The sequence below is a fragment of the Lichenostomus cassidix genome, chromosome 6 (genome assembly GCF_008360975.1).
Source record: "Lichenostomus cassidix isolate B80296 chromosome 6, HeHo_3.0, whole genome shotgun sequence".
Taxonomy (NCBI): domain Eukaryota; kingdom Metazoa; phylum Chordata; class Aves; order Passeriformes; family Meliphagidae; genus Lichenostomus; species Lichenostomus cassidix.
Window position 1 is genome coordinate 34,943,677 of NC_139487.1, and position 18,795 is coordinate 34,962,471.

Genomic DNA, 18,795 nt, shown 5'->3' on the forward strand with positions numbered 1-18,795 from the left:
TTCTGCACAGACTGGATCTTAGAGGTCTCTTCCAACTGTAACGATTCTATGACCTATTCAACAGCCTTTTCAACCACACACATCTGCTGCTTCTCTCACACACCATCATGAATATGACATAGCTTTTCCTAGTTTTGAAGCTCTACACGGTAACTTTCCTCTTCCTAATCTCTCCGCGTGATTTTCACCCTCTTGTTCATTACACACAGACATTACTAGTCGTTTCCCACTCAGCCTCGCTGACTCTCAGGGGCGGGACGGGCCCGGCGGAGCCTCCCGCACCCGTGCACCGCCGCCCGACAGGAGGCGCGCGCGCCGCTCTGCCCGTGGACTGCATTTTCCGGCCCGCCCCGCCCCGCGCGCGGCCGCGGCTCCGCAGGCGCAGGAGGACACAAAGGGGACGGCGAGCGCGTACCCGCCCGTCCCGGCTCCACGGCGCGCGCTCCCGCCGGCCACCCCGCCCTGGCCGCGCTCACGCTCCCACCGCCCGCCCCGCGCTCCCGCCGCGCGTTCCCATGGCTCTGAAGCGGATACAGAAAGTGAGTGGGGCCGAGCCGTGGGAGGGGGCGGAAAGGGCCCCCCGCCCTGGGGTAGCCGCTGGAGCCTCCCGCCTGTTGCCGGAGGTTGTGGCGGCGGCGGACCCGACTGAGCGAGAGGCATCGCGGCAGCCACTGGCGCGCGCTTTCTCCACCAGGACCCGTCCTTTCCTGGCCGGCAGCCGGGCAAGGAAAGTGCGTGTGAGGCGGAGAAGACGGGGGCTCTCGTCGGGCGCGTCACGGTTTCGGGACTCTGCCTTCTTGAAGGCCCCGCAGCCCGAGTCGGTGCTTTAACGCGCCGTTTGTGGATCAGCCGCGATGCTCCGGGCGCGGTGCGGGAGCGGGGAAAGCCGAGGTGCTAATGGTGGATCTTCAGCAGAAGCGCAGGTAGAAGAACATCAGTCGCCCAAACGTTGCGCTGCCGTTGCGCACGGCTGCTCAGCACTGTGCTTACGCTGTTGGGTTAAGAAGTGCTGTCAGCGTAGTTCTTGGTGTGACCTTTGAACGTGTCCTAATTGTGGTGTTTGGGGCTAATATGTGTAAATGGCCAGGTTCAAGTTGTGGAGTGAATTCCTAGTTTCATTTTATTAGGTAAGGCCGAGCTGATCGCTGTACAGTACAGACAGGATATCGTGGGTGGCCAGCACGGGAGGGGAATTAAGGTTAGTGATGTGGCCGTGGAACAGAATCCGTGGTGTTTGGTTGCTGTTGATGTGCCATGTTTAGTCGGCATTGGTGCTGTCCTGGTTACGTGATGGTGCTATAATTTCTTGTTCAGGATTCTCTTTTGCTCTTGGAAGCCATTGGTATTGCAGAAATAGAATTCTATAGTGACCGATTAACCCCGCAGTAGGGTAGGGGATACTCTACTGCAGGTACCAACTTACTTGGATGGATTTCTACCAGAAGATGGTAGTCCTAGCTCATGCTACAAATCTGCTTTACAGATAGTGCAGTTAAGGGACAATTTTGTTCCTTCATATCACATACTTATCGTGAATGTTGCATTTGATCATATGTCAAATATTAACAAACTACAGTGGTTTCCTTTAGCAATAACTTTGTCATGCTTCTCCCTATTATAGGAATGGTTTGCCTTTTGTTGCCATTTTAATTTCCCACCTCTTTTTGAACATCTCCTTACCCTCATGTTTCAAGAAAAGGATTGTTCTAAATACCATCTTTACACTTCTTGTTCAGCTTCCTTCTGCTAAAGTAAACAGACAATGAGGAAAGTCTGGTAATCTAGTATTTTTGAGATGGAGTGGTGGTTTGTGGCTTTCCAAATGAGGTCCTGCTAGAATAGGATTGTTCTTCACACTTTTATCATGTTCCCTGCATAACTTTTGTTTTTGCTTTGGAGACATTTATACATATCAGAAAGCCACAATTTTCTTTAATGTGGCACTTAAGAATTTTGTCTTTGATAGGTGTGAAATTATGTTAGACTTTTTATGAAAGTATCTGTGGTTAGCACAGGTCTTTCCCACGGGAACTCTTCTTGTGTTTTGTAAATAAAGTTTGGGTGTTGTTGGAGCAGTGTCCCAGAGCTTGGACAGTGCAGGCCTGGCCAATCAGGCCTGGGGGAAGGCTTCTGACTGACCAATCTGGGTGACTTTTGAGAACTCTATATATGTGATGAAATCAAAACAATAAAGGTCATTCCTTCTTGCCACTGAGAACTGGTGCATTCATTACTCTGCTAGCTGCTCAACAGCGACAAGTATCTTTCATTCTGTTAGCCTTATTTAATTATGTTTCTACTCTTTCGAAATGAAGCTAAGCTTTCCAACCTGCTGACTGCGAGGTGCTATGAGATTTCCTGGTTATACAATAACTTCTACCCAAAACATGAAGAGATACTGGGTAAGGACCTCCAACAAAAGTCGAGATTAAATTTGGAACTAGTTCTAATTACCATTTGCTTCTAGTTTGCTGCAGAAATTACTACTGCTGGTTTTCTTTTTTTTCATTAGCTGCCTTCATCACTCTATGCTGTCTTTCTAGGGGAAGAAAAAAAATTCTACTAGAGGGATTTGGCCAGCAGCCTATCTCTGGAGGAGTAGAAGAGGAAAGGGAATGACAAGGAAATAGGTTTGTTCCAAATGGAAAGTTAAAATGAAGGGGAGAAGTTTGAAAAGACCAACTGTTTTGATGTCACTGTAATATATAGATTTTTCCTGAAAATCACGGAACTGGAAGTTTAATGGTAGATTAAATGTATTTATATATTGGTGTGTTTATTTTGTCTACTTTCCTCGTGTTTCAGACTGGCTATATGGGATACAGCATAGCTATCAACCTAAGGATAGGAAGGGATAAGATCTGGGGTAGAGGAAGTGCTGTAGTTGTAGAGTGCCTAAAAGAATACTTTGGAGAACAAAGTGCTGTCAGAAAACACAGTGGTATTGCTTGAGAGCTTGTCAGTCTAGACATACTGTCTGAAATTAAGCTTGGGTGGGTTTAGGGTAGTTCAGAATTGTGCTTTAACAAAGCTAAGGGATTTTGGTGGCAAGCTTGAGTGTTTGTTCAGAGTAATTTTGATAATTTGTGTGTTCAGTATGACAACACCTGCAAAGGAAGCAACGCTATAGTATGTAGACATGTTAGAAAGCATATTTTTTTGTCATACTGGTTGGGACTCTGATTTCTTAATAGTATTCCCATTGGGACCTATGTAATTGCATCTTGCCTTTGGTTGATCATCCCCAAGGGACACCTCAAAGGAGGATAGCATGTAGACTTCCAAGACTGTACCCTAGTTACAGAAAGACCTATTGTGCTTCGGAGCTTTCTTAAAAAATGGACTACTGAGTAACCAGTGAAGAAGCTGATCATTGCACATGGAAGTATGTTGATCTTAGTGCTGTAGGTGGAAGAACAGTGATGACATGAAGCCCTACTCTGCAGGCACAGCTGTCAGCAGTGTCTCCATGACAAACTCATCTCAGTGTTCCTCTGAGAGTCTTGGGTTGGGGAATTCTTAATCTAAACTGAAGACTCTGTGTTCATTTACCTTGTCAGTGCTTTGCTTTGCCACTGTATTAGAGAGGCACTGTATTTCTACGCTGTCAAAAAAATTTGATTGCGCTGATGTAGGATAGATGTTCCTTGGGGCAGTGAAAGAAGAACACACTTTTCTGGGCATTGTAAAATTCCAGATGTTGCAAATGATAAGGCAAAACAAATAGTGTAGGTTTTAGTTGGGAAGGAATATTTTGCAAAGAAGCCTTTATTCTTGCCACCTCTGCAAAGTGAAATACCATGACTTTTGTGCAAGGTGGAAAATAACTCAGGCTATGAGGTTCTGCAAAGTAGTGTGTAGGTCCCAGTTCTGCCCATCTCTCTTATGCAGAACCATTTTTTCTGGGGCTCCTATTCTGAGTTCTTTGTTCACATATCTAATTTGCAGAGTTTGGTATCCTGTTGGTTCTGTATCACAGCTGAGATTGTTTTCATCATAAGTTCTGTACCTGGGTGTTAATGGCAGGTTGTTAATGCTCGGGCTGCATTGTACAAAATGAGTACATACTTTTGTTACAGGCATAAAAAAAAATCAGACTTAAAGAGATTTTAGAAGACATTTTGAAACCAGAAAGGAGGAGATAGATTTGAACCCTGCTTTAAAAATTGCTGGTTTTATCTTATTGATACTAGTGCTTGATTGTTTTTCTCCTACAACTCAGTAAGAATAGAAGCATTCAAACATTAGTTATTTCAATGAGCTATGTCTCTGTGTTTTCAATATGTCTTTCATAGATACGTAAGCTAACAGGACATACTAACTTGAAAAATGTTGAAAATAACTTTCAACATAATTGTAAATTAACTGAATTTTCATTTTCAACATTATTGAACATATATATTTCAACATCTCAAACTTTCAACATTATTGTAAATTAACTGAAATAAAAATTATTGATATTTGTGGTTTAGATTTTGACTTTAAACCTGCTGTGTTTAGATGGTAGTGGACATAACAAGGAACGTTTTTTGGCTCTAACATAAAATACTGGAATTTGCTTTAAAAACCTCAGTTGTGATATTGCGTATTTAGCAATATTTTTTTTGCATTACAACAGCATATGGAAATAGAATATTTATTACTGACTAACCATTACAGCAATAAATCTTAGGATAAATATATGCTTTATATTTAACACATCTGTGAAGAACCAGGGAATTCTTTAACTAGTCTTAAGTATGATCACTGTGGGGCTTTTTTAACAGATGGTTCCAAGCAGCAGTGTACTCATGGAGTTGGTAGACTATGAGTCTGTGGTCTACAGTGCATTTTGTGCAAGAACTTAAGAACATAGCTGACAAATATAGATCTATATCTTAAATAACAGTGTGGAGAAAGGTTCTGGTTGTGGTTTTGTGTTGATTAGAGAATGAAGATAGCTTTCAGTGATGCTGTCTGCAGTTTATTTTGGTCTTCAGATAATCTGCAGTCTTCTGAAGTTTTTTTAGACTGAAGACGTTTTTAGAACTTTTGTTTTGGAGGGGTTTTGTTTGTTTGTGTGGTGGGGATTTTTTGTTTTGTTTTTGGGGGAATGGGTTTTAGGTGTTTGGTTGTGGGGTTTTTTTGTTGGTTTGGGTTTTTTTGTTGGTTTGGGTTTTTTTGTTGGTTTGGGTTTTTGTGGGGTTTTTTTGGTTGTTGTTTTGATTTTTTTATTTGTTTGGTTTGGATTTTTTGTTTGGTTGTTGCTGTTTTGTTACTGCTTATGCTCGTAGTCACTGAGTGTCCCTGAGTATTATGCTGAGAACATTTATTTCCTTGTCACCAAAGCATCATTTACAATGTTGTTCTAGTAGCTTTTTGAGAGAGAAGACTGGTTGCTAATCAAGCATCTAAGTGTTAAATTGGCCTTGCAGTCTTCATACTTTTATGAAATACATCCTGTATTATTCTTTGACCATGAGTATTAGTCTGCACACTCGGAAATGTCTCCAACATTTATAGCTTACCACAGCCTCTTTTTTGCAGCTGTTAAACTTGAATTTTTGCTTCATGCTGCCTGTGGGGCTGTTCAGGAGTGTACGTGGTGCAAGGGAAGGTGATAATTCGGTGGCTTTGCCCATCTGCAGTAGTGTGTTACCATTAGTATTCTGTTCTGCCCTGTAGTATTTTTGTATGAGAGGATTAGAAAATTTATTCCTACCACTGTCCCCATCTTGGGTGTGTTTCTACATAAACGTTTATCCTGGCTGTACTGGGATAGTGTGGTGTGTGTTGGAGCTCTTGACAGATGCTTTTATGCTGCGATGTTCACCAGTGTTTGAAATAACTCATTCTTCTGATGCATCTCTTGCAGGCAGAGTTTTGGGTCTGTGTGTTCTCATAAAAGATGTTGCACCAGTGTACCCTGTAATTTATAGTGGTGACTTTATCTTTTTAAAGTGAATCTGCACTGCTTTGAGCTATAGATCCTGTTTGTCAGCATATGAAGATGTCTTGCACCAGCATTTTCTATACCAGTGACTAAAAGTATTTGTATAGACCCTTGAAGTGACCAGTCCTGCATCATGCAGCTACATGGTGATAATCCATAAAGCTTGCACAAAGCTGCTGTAACCAATTAACATAAAATTACAGGGGAATCTCCAGTGTTGACTCCATACTGCCTCACATGCAGTTATCTTGCACTTCTTGATGAGGTTTCAGCATGTTAAGCTTTGTAAATCTTCAGCCTTGTCCCTCGACAGAGCAAAGCTTTGGCCTTCTTGTAAAGAGCATCTGTGCTTTGTATAGAGAATTCTATATTCAACGTCTCATTCTTTTGTGAATATGTAAACTCATGAAGAAGTTTTTCTAAACACATTTAGAGGATCCTCACATTTGTTCTGCAGTTTTCAATTTTGGGCAATCTGACTTGGGCATCTGAGTATCTCCTTGCACCATTTCAAAAGGTGCAGGAAAGCTTGAAGCCTAAATCTTACAGCTCTCCAGATAATTTTGCTTTGAATCTGAAGCTTAAAACAGCATAAACAATATAAAGCTGAATAGTTCTTTGTTTTTATCACAGCTTGATCTGAATTTCTGTGTGTAAAAATTCAGACTGTTCATACTGTTGGATCATGTTGCCACTTGTATTTTTAAACCACATTAGCTTCACTCTGTAATTTCATGTGGTTGCAAAATACAGCTTGAATTTGCTCTGTTAAGATTTTGAAGTTTGATCTGGCTATATGCTTCGTAGCTGCAGAAGCTCTCTAAATGTATTTGTGAACATTGCTCTCATTTGGTGAAATTGACTGGAGAGTAGCTTTTTTCATTGTTGTAAGGAAATATTAATAACAGGAGTTTATAGTTCTGGGTTTCGTTAAGATATTAAAATAAAATATTGAAAAAGTGTGGGTATTTTTTTTTTTATCATGAACAAATGCCAGTGCTTTTTTAGCCTGAACAAATTGAAGTCTATCCCTGAGTAGCATTGCCCAGTTTTGTTAATTCTTACGTACACATGAACATATGAAAGAAAACCAATTTGTGTGGATTTGAGTTATGTAAAGATCGTGATGAAAATATCTAGCAACAAAAGTGCTGTTACAGACTTGTGACTCTAAAATTAAGTGGTTGCCTGGTAGTTCCCATATGCATATGGAATGTTTGCATATACTTCAGAGACTTTCTGAAAAGTTTGTTACATATTTTTCCAGTTACTGCCTTGAATTTAGTAGTCAGCAATGACTGTTATGAAATGCATGATTGTTAGTCTGAGTTCTCTGTTTTGTCCTAGTGTAGTATAGCTGTTTGGTTTTGGTTGTTTTTTTTTAATGTGTGTGCAAGACTTAATCTTCTCTTGTTAGGTTAGATCTTGAGTTGCAAATTAGAGAAGACATTGCCTGTAACAGCTTTGCTGCTGGTCACATTTGTCTTCGGTGACTGCTGGAAACTTGAGATTTGTTGACTCCCTGTGTGTACTGGCAGTGGCTTGGCTTTGCACAAATAGCTGGTTCTCTGAATCGCTCCTTAATGAAATTTCAATCCTCCAATTAAAACTGGAACTGCACTTCTAAAATGCCTTTATTAGTTAAAGTCTATCCCAGAGTGTTGTTTCAGTATCAGCATACAGTGTCACCAACAGAATAAAGTGTAGAGAAGTAATGGCAGTTGATAACCTGAGCTATTTCAGTATGTTAAAGGAGCGTCTCTCATTTTAAATCACAAGGATTGTGAGAAGTGACTCCAGAACAGTAATAAGATATGGCGCAGTGCTTTTCTTTGATTTCAGGACAAAGAGTGGTCCTGTAAGTCTGGCTGAATTTAGGTGTCAGATCTGTGGTAGATTGAGTTGAAATATTTACTGGGGGTCATAAATGGAAAAGTATATCACAGCAGTTGAGAAGCGCAGATTTTTAACCCTTCAAATTGTATGTAAGGTCTTATCACACTAAGTACACCAGTTCTACTTCGTTCCAACTTAAACCTTCCGTTTATAAGTAGTTGCCTTGACTAACGTTTTTTGAGTAGAAATGTTTCCAGTGTTAGTCCTTAAGGTAAACTCACAGACTTGCTTATCTCTATTGTTGACGTAAATGTGTATGTTTTGAGTAATGAATTGAGTTACTTACAAATAATGATTTAACACACATCTTTAAACTTACTTCAAAGGAAGTACTTGCATGTTGTCATTAAAGTTCCTACAGCACACTTCCTATCAGCCTGGAATTGGAAGAAGTTGTCCCTAGTACAGTAAAAGTTCAGACATCAAAAGCAGTATATTGAATTAAACAAGGAAAATGAACTAACATTACTGCCTGTCTTGTTTTCTGTTTGAAATAGTGATGATAAATTACATGAAAAGCTGAGCTAGTTTTGTGTAATCAAATAATTATAATTAAATTATTTGGCACTGTATAGACTCCTGCAGGACAAATAAATCAGTTCACCACAAAAAGCTTCTCTGAGTGCTTGAGTACTGATTTTTAGTAGTCATTAAAAAAAAAAGCATGCAGGGAACTGAATCAAGGTACGATAAATAAGGTGTAGGGCTAATACTTTTCCTTCAGTATGCAGTTCAGTTAGGACCCTTTATATAATGTTCATATATAATCTCTAGGCAGGCTGCAAGCATTTTATGACCCAGGTTAGCTCAGCTGATGTACATAGACTAGGACAATACAGAAACTTTTGTAAAATCAAAAGCTAAGGGAACAATCAGGTTAGCACCTAACTCTAAATTAAACAGTGATTTTACAGACTAATTGTCATGGGTTTGAGACAGGACCTTGCTAGGAGGACGCACGAAAAAGGGCAAACAGGCTTCAAGCTTAAAGTTGCAAAAAGTGTTTAATTACTTAACAGAGTTGGAGGATAAATGCAGGTAAAAATAAACTTATTTTTGTTCATTCTTCCCTCCCTCTTAAGAACCTATAGTATTCACCCCCTTTCCTCCTTTACAGTCAACAAGCCGGGTGGGGGGGGCAGGGTGTGGGGTCTCTTTTCAGTCCACAGAGCAGATTCTCAAATTTACTCATCACCACAATTCTTCTACTACAAATACTCTTTATCTCTACTTGTTTCTCTCTCTCTTCAGATGGTTTTTTCTGCTCTCACCCCCACCCTCTTAAGAAGCAGTCTCTGCACTCACCCCCCGCTTCTCTCTTTGCAAACCAGCAACACAGACAGGGGGCAGGTTGAGGGGTCCTCTGGTCAGTCCAATCAAGAAAAGAGGTTCTCTACTTAGCTAGGGGTCCTTCCCATGAGAGACAGTCTTCTGGGAACTTCTTTGGCGTGGGTCCAATCTCATGAGCAACATCCCGCCCGAATTTTGCTGCAACATGAATCTTTTTGTCCATAAGGTGCTGTGCAGACTCTCCTGAGCTGAGGCCAGGCTGCTTCCATGCCAGGAGCAAGGCCTATCTCTCCCAGTCAAGGCCTTTTGCAGTTTCAGCTCTTAGATGAGACTCCACTGGTTCACAGTCTTTTCCAGGCATCCACCTCCTCCTCTGGAGTGAGCTGTGGGTGGATTTCTGCATCCTTATGGACTCCGTGGGCTGCAGGAGGAATTTCTGGCTCCCCCATAGCTTCTACCATGGCTAGCAGAAAGTTTCAGCTCCAGTGCCAGAAGCACTGGAGCACCTCTTTCTCCCCCCTTCTTCACTGACCTTGACAATCTCCATGCTGTTCTCCCTCACATATTTTCACCTCCACCTCCTCCTCCTGCAACTACAAAGTGAAAGAAGTGCATGCCTGCTTTGTTTTGAATTTTTCTTAAATATGTTTTCACAGGGGCGTAACCAGCACCTCCAATTGGCCCAAACTTGGCCAGCATCATGTCCATCACCTTCAGAGCCATCAGAGATTGGCTCTGCTGGACTTGATGTAAAAACTTCCAGAACTTGCACTCAGGACACACAGGAGCCATCTTTGTGCCACACCCCACCCCTCAGACACCTCTCTAGGCCTACTACAACAGCTTCTGAGGGGTCCAGATTTTTCCTAGATGTTAAAAACACTGATGTTTTGAGCCAATCAAAACCACCACACTAATCAAGAAACTTTTTTCATTTTTTTTGTCTCCTTCAAGTGTAGTGAACTGACGAACTTGGTTGCAATTCTTAAATTCTTTAAGACATTAATGTCTAGCACAGAGTTAGCTGCAGGCCATCTGGCAAAACTTTTTCAGTCTCAGTGGACATTTCAAGTGTTGATTGTTTTATCAAAAAGCACAAAAAATGCCTACAGGTTTAATAAAATTAGTTTGCCTTCCCATTTTTGAAGGGGTGATGCTGAATGGTATGGATTTTCATGTCTTTCAAATACTTCTCTATTTCTTGCAGGAACTAAGTGATCTGCAGCGAGACCCACCAGCCCACTGTTCTGCTGGACCTGTTGGCGATGACTGTAAGTTCTTCCTAGTACATTCAGTACTTTTCAGTTCTGAAAAAGCTCAGAAAATCTCTAATTGTTGTATCTTTTTGGCTTTCAGTGTTTCATTGGCAAGCAACTATTATGGGACCTGTAAGTATATGAATCATGCCCCTTAAAATGTAAGACCTTGCTTCTCTTTTTGTTACAGAAGGATTAACTTGGGTTTCTGTAAACATGGCAGGCACATACAGCTGTGCTGTGTATAGATTGAAACTTTAGGATGATATTGTTGTTCTTAGTAGTCTGGTAGCAGTTGCTTTCTGTAGCTCTTCAAAAATCCACCCTCTTCTTGAAGTTAGAGGTGCTTAGTTAGTCAGCTGTGGTGTTTGAGTTGGTGATGGGAGCTATAAAGCAAAGAGCTTGCTTTTCATAGATGGTCGGATCAGTTCTGGAAGATTCATCCATCTGAAAGGAGGAAGAGTGGGTGAAATCTAATATTAAAGTTGGTAACTGTAAACAAGAGCGAAGTTGCAGAGGGCAATTTTTGGGCTTTTAGCTGGAGCTTATTTTATTTGATAGCTGTGATTGGCTCTGGCAAAAGCATATGGCTTTTGCAAACTGCACGCCAGCAGTGGGCGCTTTTGTTGGTTTTTGTGTGAGAAAAGTGCTTTCCTTGAGTTGAGGAAATTACAACTCTTGTCAAGGGAAGACATGACAAATGACAAAAAAGCTTAAAACGTGAAGGTTTTAAAGGAAAGCTGAGAAGAATTTTAGCAAAAAAAAAAAAAAGAAAGAACAACATGATCTGGGGGAAGGTGTGCTTACTAATATCCTGGTAAGGAGTTTGAATTCCTAGTGTTTTGCTTTTGGATTTAATAATTTGGAAAGAAGAGTCTTTAGTTCGGATAGTGAGCTGAGTCACTGTGCGAGGTGAAATTTTGAGATAAGACTTAATCCATTAAGATGCAGCATTACATGGTGGAGAAAAGTGGAAATGTGTCTGCTTTGAGACTAATTCTCTGCTTTCAGTAGAGTTGTTCTGAAGCAGTGAAAGATCAGTCAGTAATTTGCCAGTGATGTGCTGGAGTCTGTTGTCCAACTTGTCCACGGTCCAGCAGCAGCTGTTTTTCTGTAGTATGCTAATGCTTTGCCCTTTCTCTTGAACAGCTCTGCTTTTTCACATACCAAGGCATTCTGGCTCCTGCCCTCTTGCACTGCCAAAGGGTGAATGGCAAAGCAGCAATGAAGAGTTAACAAAAGCTGATGTACTGATTGCCACCAATAATGTCCTGAATGACTCTGATGACATGAGTAAAGGAAATACCAGCACATAAATCTTGGCTTAAATTCCATTTTCTTCTCCAGCTTGCAGTTCAGCTTTCATATTCTATGGTAGAAAGCATTATTTTCTTTGATTTAATTTCCTCAGATGTCTCTAGTTAAGGATAAGAATGAGCATCTCTTGCCCACCTTTCTCAGCCATATCTGCAGAGATACAGGAACAGAACACTTCAGATGTTAATCCTTTATCTTGATAACAAAAGAAATTAGGGGTGCACATTCTGTATGTTTCCTGGTGGCCCAAGGGAAGCATAAGACTAAAGCTTACCTTCAGAATTAACTTCCTATATGTGGAAGTAGGGTAACCTCTTCTGCCTATGGGTATCATCAATTTGTTTTATATACCTTGCTTATAAAACGTAGAGTGACTTCACTTTGCCTGACACTGAACTTGTCTCATCTTCAGCTTACTTTAACTTTGAAAAATCCATCAAGTATGCAAGCAAGAGGTCCTTTCAAACCTTATTGGAAGTACAGTGGCAGTCTCTTCTGAGGTCACCTAATGCTGATTTAGCGTGACCCTCTGCACTTTGAGCGTGGAAGGCAACATGGCTTAATGGACCATTTGTGACTTTACCTCTTACAGTCATATAATCATCTCTAAAACAGTTCATTTCCAAGGTAAAGGTTTTACTTAAAAACAGTCTGCCTTTCCTTCCATTAGAAAACCCAAAAACTTGATCTTCTTCAGCTTTGTTGAGATTGACTTCCTACACTGTTGTTGTAAATTTACCACGTAATGAGAGTAGTTTTCTTCTTTCTCTTGACCAGAAATGGCAGAACTGCTCTTTATCATTTAGCCTCAAGACTTCCCAACTCACTTTTTTAGTTAATAGAAATGAAAGTTCTTCAACAGATGACTACAACAAAATTATTTCTATCTATTAGCTGTGCACAACCTGGACGTAAACCTGTGCACATGTTTTCTAACAAAATGCATGTTCACAGATTTGTACAGGTCACAAAGATGTTGTGTGTTTTAAAACTCCCTGATGTCATCATGAACTGAATTATGTTGGAAAATCCTACTCTTTGCAGATGCAAAGAGAAACCACTTCTTAAGGTAAGTGTGTTTGTAGCTTAAGGATGGAGGAGGATCAGAGCAACTGTGGTCTTGCACAAAGACAGGATTTGGAGGGCCTGCTCTGGTTTTTGTATTCCCCTCAGTGCAGTGAAGCTATTGATCTCACTCTCTTTCTCTTCCCAGGAGTGCAGTGCTCAGTAATTGTGTTGTGCTGCAGCAGTAGTAGCCACTGTTGGCTCTACTGTAGCTCTGCAGGCCAGTGGAAGGGTTCAATTCCCTCTGTGCCTTCCCAGTTTATTGCCCATAGTGGGCTGTGTACTGGGGATAAAAATGGATTTTCTTTAGGAGGTTATCGACATTTGGAAGGGAAGCTGCAACACATCTGAAATATATTAACATGTTTCATTTGTTTGCTTTTTTCCCCAGCCTGATAGTGCATATCAAGGGGGAGTATTCTTTCTCACAGTGCACTTTCCAACAGACTATCCTTTCAAACCACCAAAGGTAAGTCCTTTCTTTTACCTTAGCACAGTTTTTTGGTTAAAGTTTATTCTTTGAGGCTTAATTTTGGAAGTTAAACCAGAAAAGTGAGCAAAAGAAAATGTATACAGGCTCATCATGGATGCAGATAAGACTGTAAAAAATTACATTAGCAGATCTGGTACGACTGGAAAGGAAGGGGTGATATTAAGGATTCCAGATGTAACAACCCTAATCTGATGTTACTTGTTTTTTATTTATTTTTTATCACAGATTGCTTTTACAACAAAAATATATCACCCAAACATAAATAGTAATGGAAGTATTTGTCTTGATATTCTGAGATCACAATGGTCACCAGCTTTGACTGTCTCTAAAGGTAAACTCACTGATTTGATAATACATTTATGAAGTTGCATACACTGCCACAGCACTTTTTTGTGTATTTTGGGTATTATTCACTATCTTAAAGGTGGCAGTGGGAACTCATCCTGCATGTTTCAGAAGGGGCAAATTCCATTGGAATTCTTGTTATGATCCAAGATCTTGTGCAGTTTATTGGAAGTTGTCACATTACAGAAAAATGTGTGCACAGCAAAGAAATGTTCTAAACCAAGTTGGGTAAGATAATAAATGTCCAATTAGCCTGAAATGTGATAGCTGACTGTGCATGCTGAACTGAGGAGAAACTGATGAACAGGGCTTCAAAATCACAACTTGGAAGTAAATGTGAAACCCTGATGCTGATGTTGTGTGAGCTTACATGATTGCCTGTTGATGACTCTTTGGGTTGCTTGAGCATCCTTGTGTGGTCTAAGGTCTTAATTACATTTTATTTTAAAATTAGATCATTTTTTCTGGTTTGCATTCCTTTGTAAGATGAACATTTTAAAATGTAGCTCCTTTCACAGTCATCAGTAAAATATTTGTTAAAATATTCTCGTCCTGTAGTTTAAATTTCTCAAAAGTTGAACACTGTAGATTTTTTGAACACTGAGTTAACAGTTATGCAGTTCCTTTGTTGCAGGCATTTTGTGTCACTTCAAAAGCTGCTTAAAATGTTGATGCTGTTGTTTTGCCTCACACATCTTCAAAATGCTAAGGCACACTTAATCATATTACAGAAATTTCTCATGTGACTCAAAAGGTCAAGCAGTATCACATTTTATGTGCTTGGGAGCTCTCTAAACTATGTACCTTATTTTAGAAGCGTCATTGGATTGGGTGTACAAGCAAAGAAAAAATTGTTGGTCTTTGTCCAATGGAAATTGCTCTATGCAAGTCCAGTTGCTGTACCTCCTTGGAAAAGCAACTTTGCATGCTCACAGCCCTGTGCAGTAATCTCACAAGCTGTATAAAATCTAAGTCTAATACTGTTTCCTGAAGTCATTGCTGAAGACATGACTTACTCTTATGTGCAATTGGTATCATATTTTCACATAAATTAGTTGCTTTATAGCTATCCAAAAGTTGTCTTGTTTCTAGTTATTAAGCAAATGAAAATTGGCTCTTAGGTTTAACACTTGGCATTTTCAAATGAAAACTCGTAAAGTTTTTAGATCTTCAGTATTTTTCTATCTCTTTATTTGTTGAGCACTTCTTTGGTTATAAAGTGGAGTGGTCTGCTGGTCTCATGTTCTGATTTGACGTGCTTTTAACCTGCTTGCATATTATATGTTTCATAAACTGGAAATTAGCTCACAGACTCAAAATGGAAGTTTCTCCTTTGTAGTCTTTGTTTAACTGAATCAAAGTTGACAGCATATTATAGCACCTCTGGTTGGTGTGACCATATATTCTAACCTGATTTTCTAATATTACTGGCACTTAAAATATGTCAATATTGAAGTGGTTGGGCTTTCTAATCCTAAAAATAGGCATTGGCTCTTGGGTAACAAGATGAAGCCAGGGGAAAAAAGGTATTTTACAGCAAATTCTTATGGTAGCATGAAGTTCTCTTTAATAACATATTTAGAATTATTTAACTGTGTACTCTTGTATGCATATTAGTTCTGAGTATGAAAATAGAAATTCCTGAAAGGTATGGTCTGAAAATATTAGGAAAAAAATAATCAATCCTTGGTTCATTACCGGGAAATGAATATGACATTATAAGTGAATATCTGTATCATTATTATCAGTATATATAAGTGAATACACTGATCTAGTATTTCCCAAAATGGAACTCACACTTAGGTAAAATGTTCATATGATTGAGAGAATAACTGTCAGTGCAGAAGAGGAAAAGGATATGCACAAATTGAGTACTGCATGGCAACGTAGTATTAATAAATATTAGTTACCTTCAATAACTGCAGATGGAAGGCTTAGTTTGAACAAATATCTGTATGTAACTGTGTAGTCTGTAGTTTGGCTAATTTTCCTAGGCTAATATATAGGAGACAGATCATTACAAAAGGTACGTGGGTTGCAAATTCTCTAGACTCGTATCAGGTGTTGTTTACTTAGGCCCTAGAAAAATGATGCTGTATAAACATTTCTGAACAGAACTGCTAAATGACACTTAATATTAATACTTTTCCCAATTACCTCGTACCACCCTCCTTCAGTGTACTGGAATATATTAAAGGATTATAGAAATAAAGCAAACTAACTTGTTTAATCTAGTGTCTCTTTTATTTAGTTTTATTGTCCATATGCTCCTTACTTTGTGATCCTAATCCAGATGATCCTTTAGTACCAGATATTGCACAGATCTACAAGTCAGACAAGGAAAAGTGAGTATAACATGCATAATTGTGTGTGTGGCTATCTGCTATGCACCTTCTATATTAACTATGTTAACCTTCTATATTAACTTCAGCAATGCTCTTTTCCTAGATTTCTACAGGTTTAGATTTTAAAATCTTGAGAACAGCAATGGCAAGTAGAAAACTGTAGGCATACACAACTGTTGGTAACTAATTTTTTTGTACTTAGTTACATAAAACCTTCACGCTTTTGTTTAACTTCTTGTATTTATTGCATGAAAAATAATTTTCCAAATGTTAGTTATTTGTTGCTAGTGCAATCTTCTGGTTGTAAAACCTATACAGAAGAATTTTTGACCTTTGTTTAACTGACTGAGTTGTTTGGTACCTATTTTTTTTGTATTGAGCCATTGAAGACTTCTTGCAGCGTACGCAGTGGCCTGTGGCTCATCACATATCACAGATTCAGGAAGATTTGAGTATTGCTTTTACCTTGAGCAGTTGACAAAAAAGGAGTGATGTAGAAGTTACATGGAAGTCTGTGGTCCAGTATTTCTTTGCCTAGACTAAGAATTATGAAAATATCCTTTTTCTGGCAGTTCAATGTCCGGTATAGTCAAATCCTGTAACTTCTGAAGCGCTTGAACTCTAGCTCATTCTGCAAAGTAGATAGTGTTCAAGTTAAAGGTGTTGTGCATCAGTTTCTCCCCATTTGTGGTTCAATTTTTTTCCACCCACCTACTTACTAGTGATTTCAGCTGTTGTGCGTCCTGTTTGTGAAGGAAGTGAATGAGGGATGGTTTTCTGTCTCCAAATCTCAAAATTTAATCATTGCTGGAGAAAGAGAGAAAACACATAGTCTTGACTATAGCTTTATCTTCTTATGTTGATCACCTATAAATTTTTTTTTTGTGTCATCTTGGATTTAGGAAATGAAAGATATGGCTGGTTACCCCTGAGCATTTATCTATGAGTATTTTATTATGAGTAAAGATCCAAAGACTTGTGTGGTAGCATAATCTTAAGAAGAAAAGCAATTAGTACATGAGTTGCTATACAGATCTTAAGAAAAATATTTTTAAAATTGTCAGCATTTTTCTCTGGATGACTCAGAAGAAAGTGAATCCAGTCTGAAGAGTGGAATGTAGCAAATGTAAGGACCAGTGGGGAAGCTATCAACTCTCTAATGACATTTACCTTTGAGATTATGGAATTATAAAATAATCAGCTTCATACCAGAAGGAAAAGACCCAAGATTTAAAACCTAGTAAAAAATGCTTTTTAGAAAATTTTCGAGTTCTGAAATGCAGATGGCAGCGCAGAATGAAGAATAAAATCCCAGTTAATTATACTGAATTTTATGGAACTAAAATGTGTAAACTTTGTTAGACTCTTAATGGCATATGCCTCTAGGAGTAATTGACAACAAATTCCTGTTAAGGTACAAATAAGGGAACCAGCTGTGAAATGCAAAGGAAGGATGCACAATGGTACGCAGTGTAATGCAAACCTCTGAAGTTGGGTTTGAGTCTGAATAGCTCTTACAGGTAACATTAGAAACCGAACACATAGTGGGTATATACTTCTTGGTTTTTAGACTATTTTAATGTTCTTTGACTCAATGCTCAGAGGTGAAAAGCTCAATAACACCTGTATTAAGTAAATACTTGGCCATTGTCAATGTATCACTAACAGCTCTTCACTGTAATGCCTTTTTTCTGCACGTACAGATACAACAGACATGCAAGAGAATGGACTCAGAAATATGCAATGTAAACTTTTGAAGACATTTTCATATACCACAGAGTACTGTAAATTCTAGGGTTTTTCAAAATTAGAAGGAATTGGAGCATGGTTTATGGTTTCAATGTGACACCCCTTGAATTTTTTTTCACCCATGTAAATGTGCTTCTGGAGCAAGGGAGAACAAACTTCCAAAAATAACCTGTGACTGTGATAAGAATATTTATCCTCTTTGTATGCTTTGCAGAAGACATTTATTATAGTTTTTCAGAGTTGGACATCTGTGTCTTCAGACTACAAGATCTATAATGCAGTTGCAAAGCAACCAAATTATTTTTGCTGGAAAAAGTAGCTGTTTTCATGTGATGAATACTGTATGTGTGTCATTGAAGTATGTTGTCTGTTTCATAAGTGTGTTGAAGTTTCTTTTTGTTAGTTCACATATATATATATATATTTTTTACTGTATAGACTATTCTATTTACAATGTAAGTCATTTCATTTTAGTCTTGCTTGTGCACAGTGTTGACAAGATACAACTGCTAATAGGGAAATTAGTTGGAGTATCACACCATTAGAATATTCTGAAGACTGACTGCAGATTTCTTAAAACCGAAAATGATCTTTGCACAATAAATCTTTGTATGCTGATTATGAAGAAACACTTGGTTTTGATTCTATTGCATACTTGACTTAATTTTATTACAATGTGAACTAATTACACTGGTATGTAGAAAGATATGTAACCGTTTTGTTGCTATTCACAACTGATTTTTGACGTGGGCAACATAACAGTATCATAGACCTTTTACAAATCCAGATGTAGCCTTTTCCATAGAAATAAAATACATTTTCTACTTTCCTTGGCTTTTTTTTTGTCTTAACTCATACATATCCTTAAAGTACTTGTTCTAACATTGGAGATTTGCCAGTAGTAAGTGGTCTATGTGTCCTGTAGACAGAATATGCAATAAAGCCATGCATCATGTACTACTTAGCACTGGGTTGCAGTTAACTTTTGTGCTAGCTCTTGCCTAGTGGATTTAGCATACTATGCCCATTGTTGGATATAGGATTTCAACTAGGTTAATGCCATGCTATGCCAATATTTATCTATGGAGGAGATAATCACTAAGTGTC

General features: G+C 39.0%; 1 protein-coding gene across 8 annotated transcripts; it reads left to right on the plus strand.

The window, feature by feature from the left end:
* Nucleotides 1–346: 346 nt before the first annotated feature.
* On the plus strand, nt 347–18,517 carry UBE2D1 (ubiquitin conjugating enzyme E2 D1). Of its 8 annotated transcripts, none has more exons than XM_085064491.1 (7): nt 347–539; nt 10,326–10,389; nt 10,475–10,506; nt 13,148–13,225; nt 13,475–13,580; nt 15,888–15,939; nt 17,643–18,517. In XM_085064491.1, the coding sequence occupies exons 1-7, from the start codon at nt 516–518 to the stop codon at nt 17,686–17,688; spliced, it is 402 nt and encodes a 133-aa protein (XP_084920617.1). In that variant the 5' UTR covers nt 347–515; the 3' UTR covers nt 17,689–18,517. The 8 variants fall into 8 exon arrangements, 7 of the variants coding, with proteins under 7 accessions (XP_084920617.1, XP_084920613.1, XP_084920616.1 ...); XM_085064487.1 differs by having other exon boundaries at nt 351–539; nt 15,846–15,939; XR_014853053.1 differs by lacking the exons at nt 347–539; nt 17,643–18,517 and adding exons at nt 554–923; nt 13,674–13,822 and having other exon boundaries at nt 15,846–15,939.
* The last annotated feature ends 278 nt before the right edge of the window (nt 18,518–18,795 follow it).

What these genes read in the sequence shown, in the direction of transcription:
- UBE2D1 (XM_085064484.1), top strand. Translation starts at nt 855, where the DNA reads ATGCTCCGGGCGCGGTGCGGGAGCGGGGAAAGCCGAGGTGCTAATGGT. An exon ending in AAGCAACTATTATGGGACCT is followed by an intron (nt 10,507 to 13,147) that starts GTAAGTATATGA and finishes TTTTTTCCCCAG; the next exon opens with CCTGATAGTGCATATCAAGG. An exon ending in AGCTTTGACTGTCTCTAAAG is followed by an intron (nt 13,581 to 15,845) that starts GTAAACTCACTG and finishes TCTTTTATTTAG; the next exon opens with TTTTATTGTCCATATGCTCC.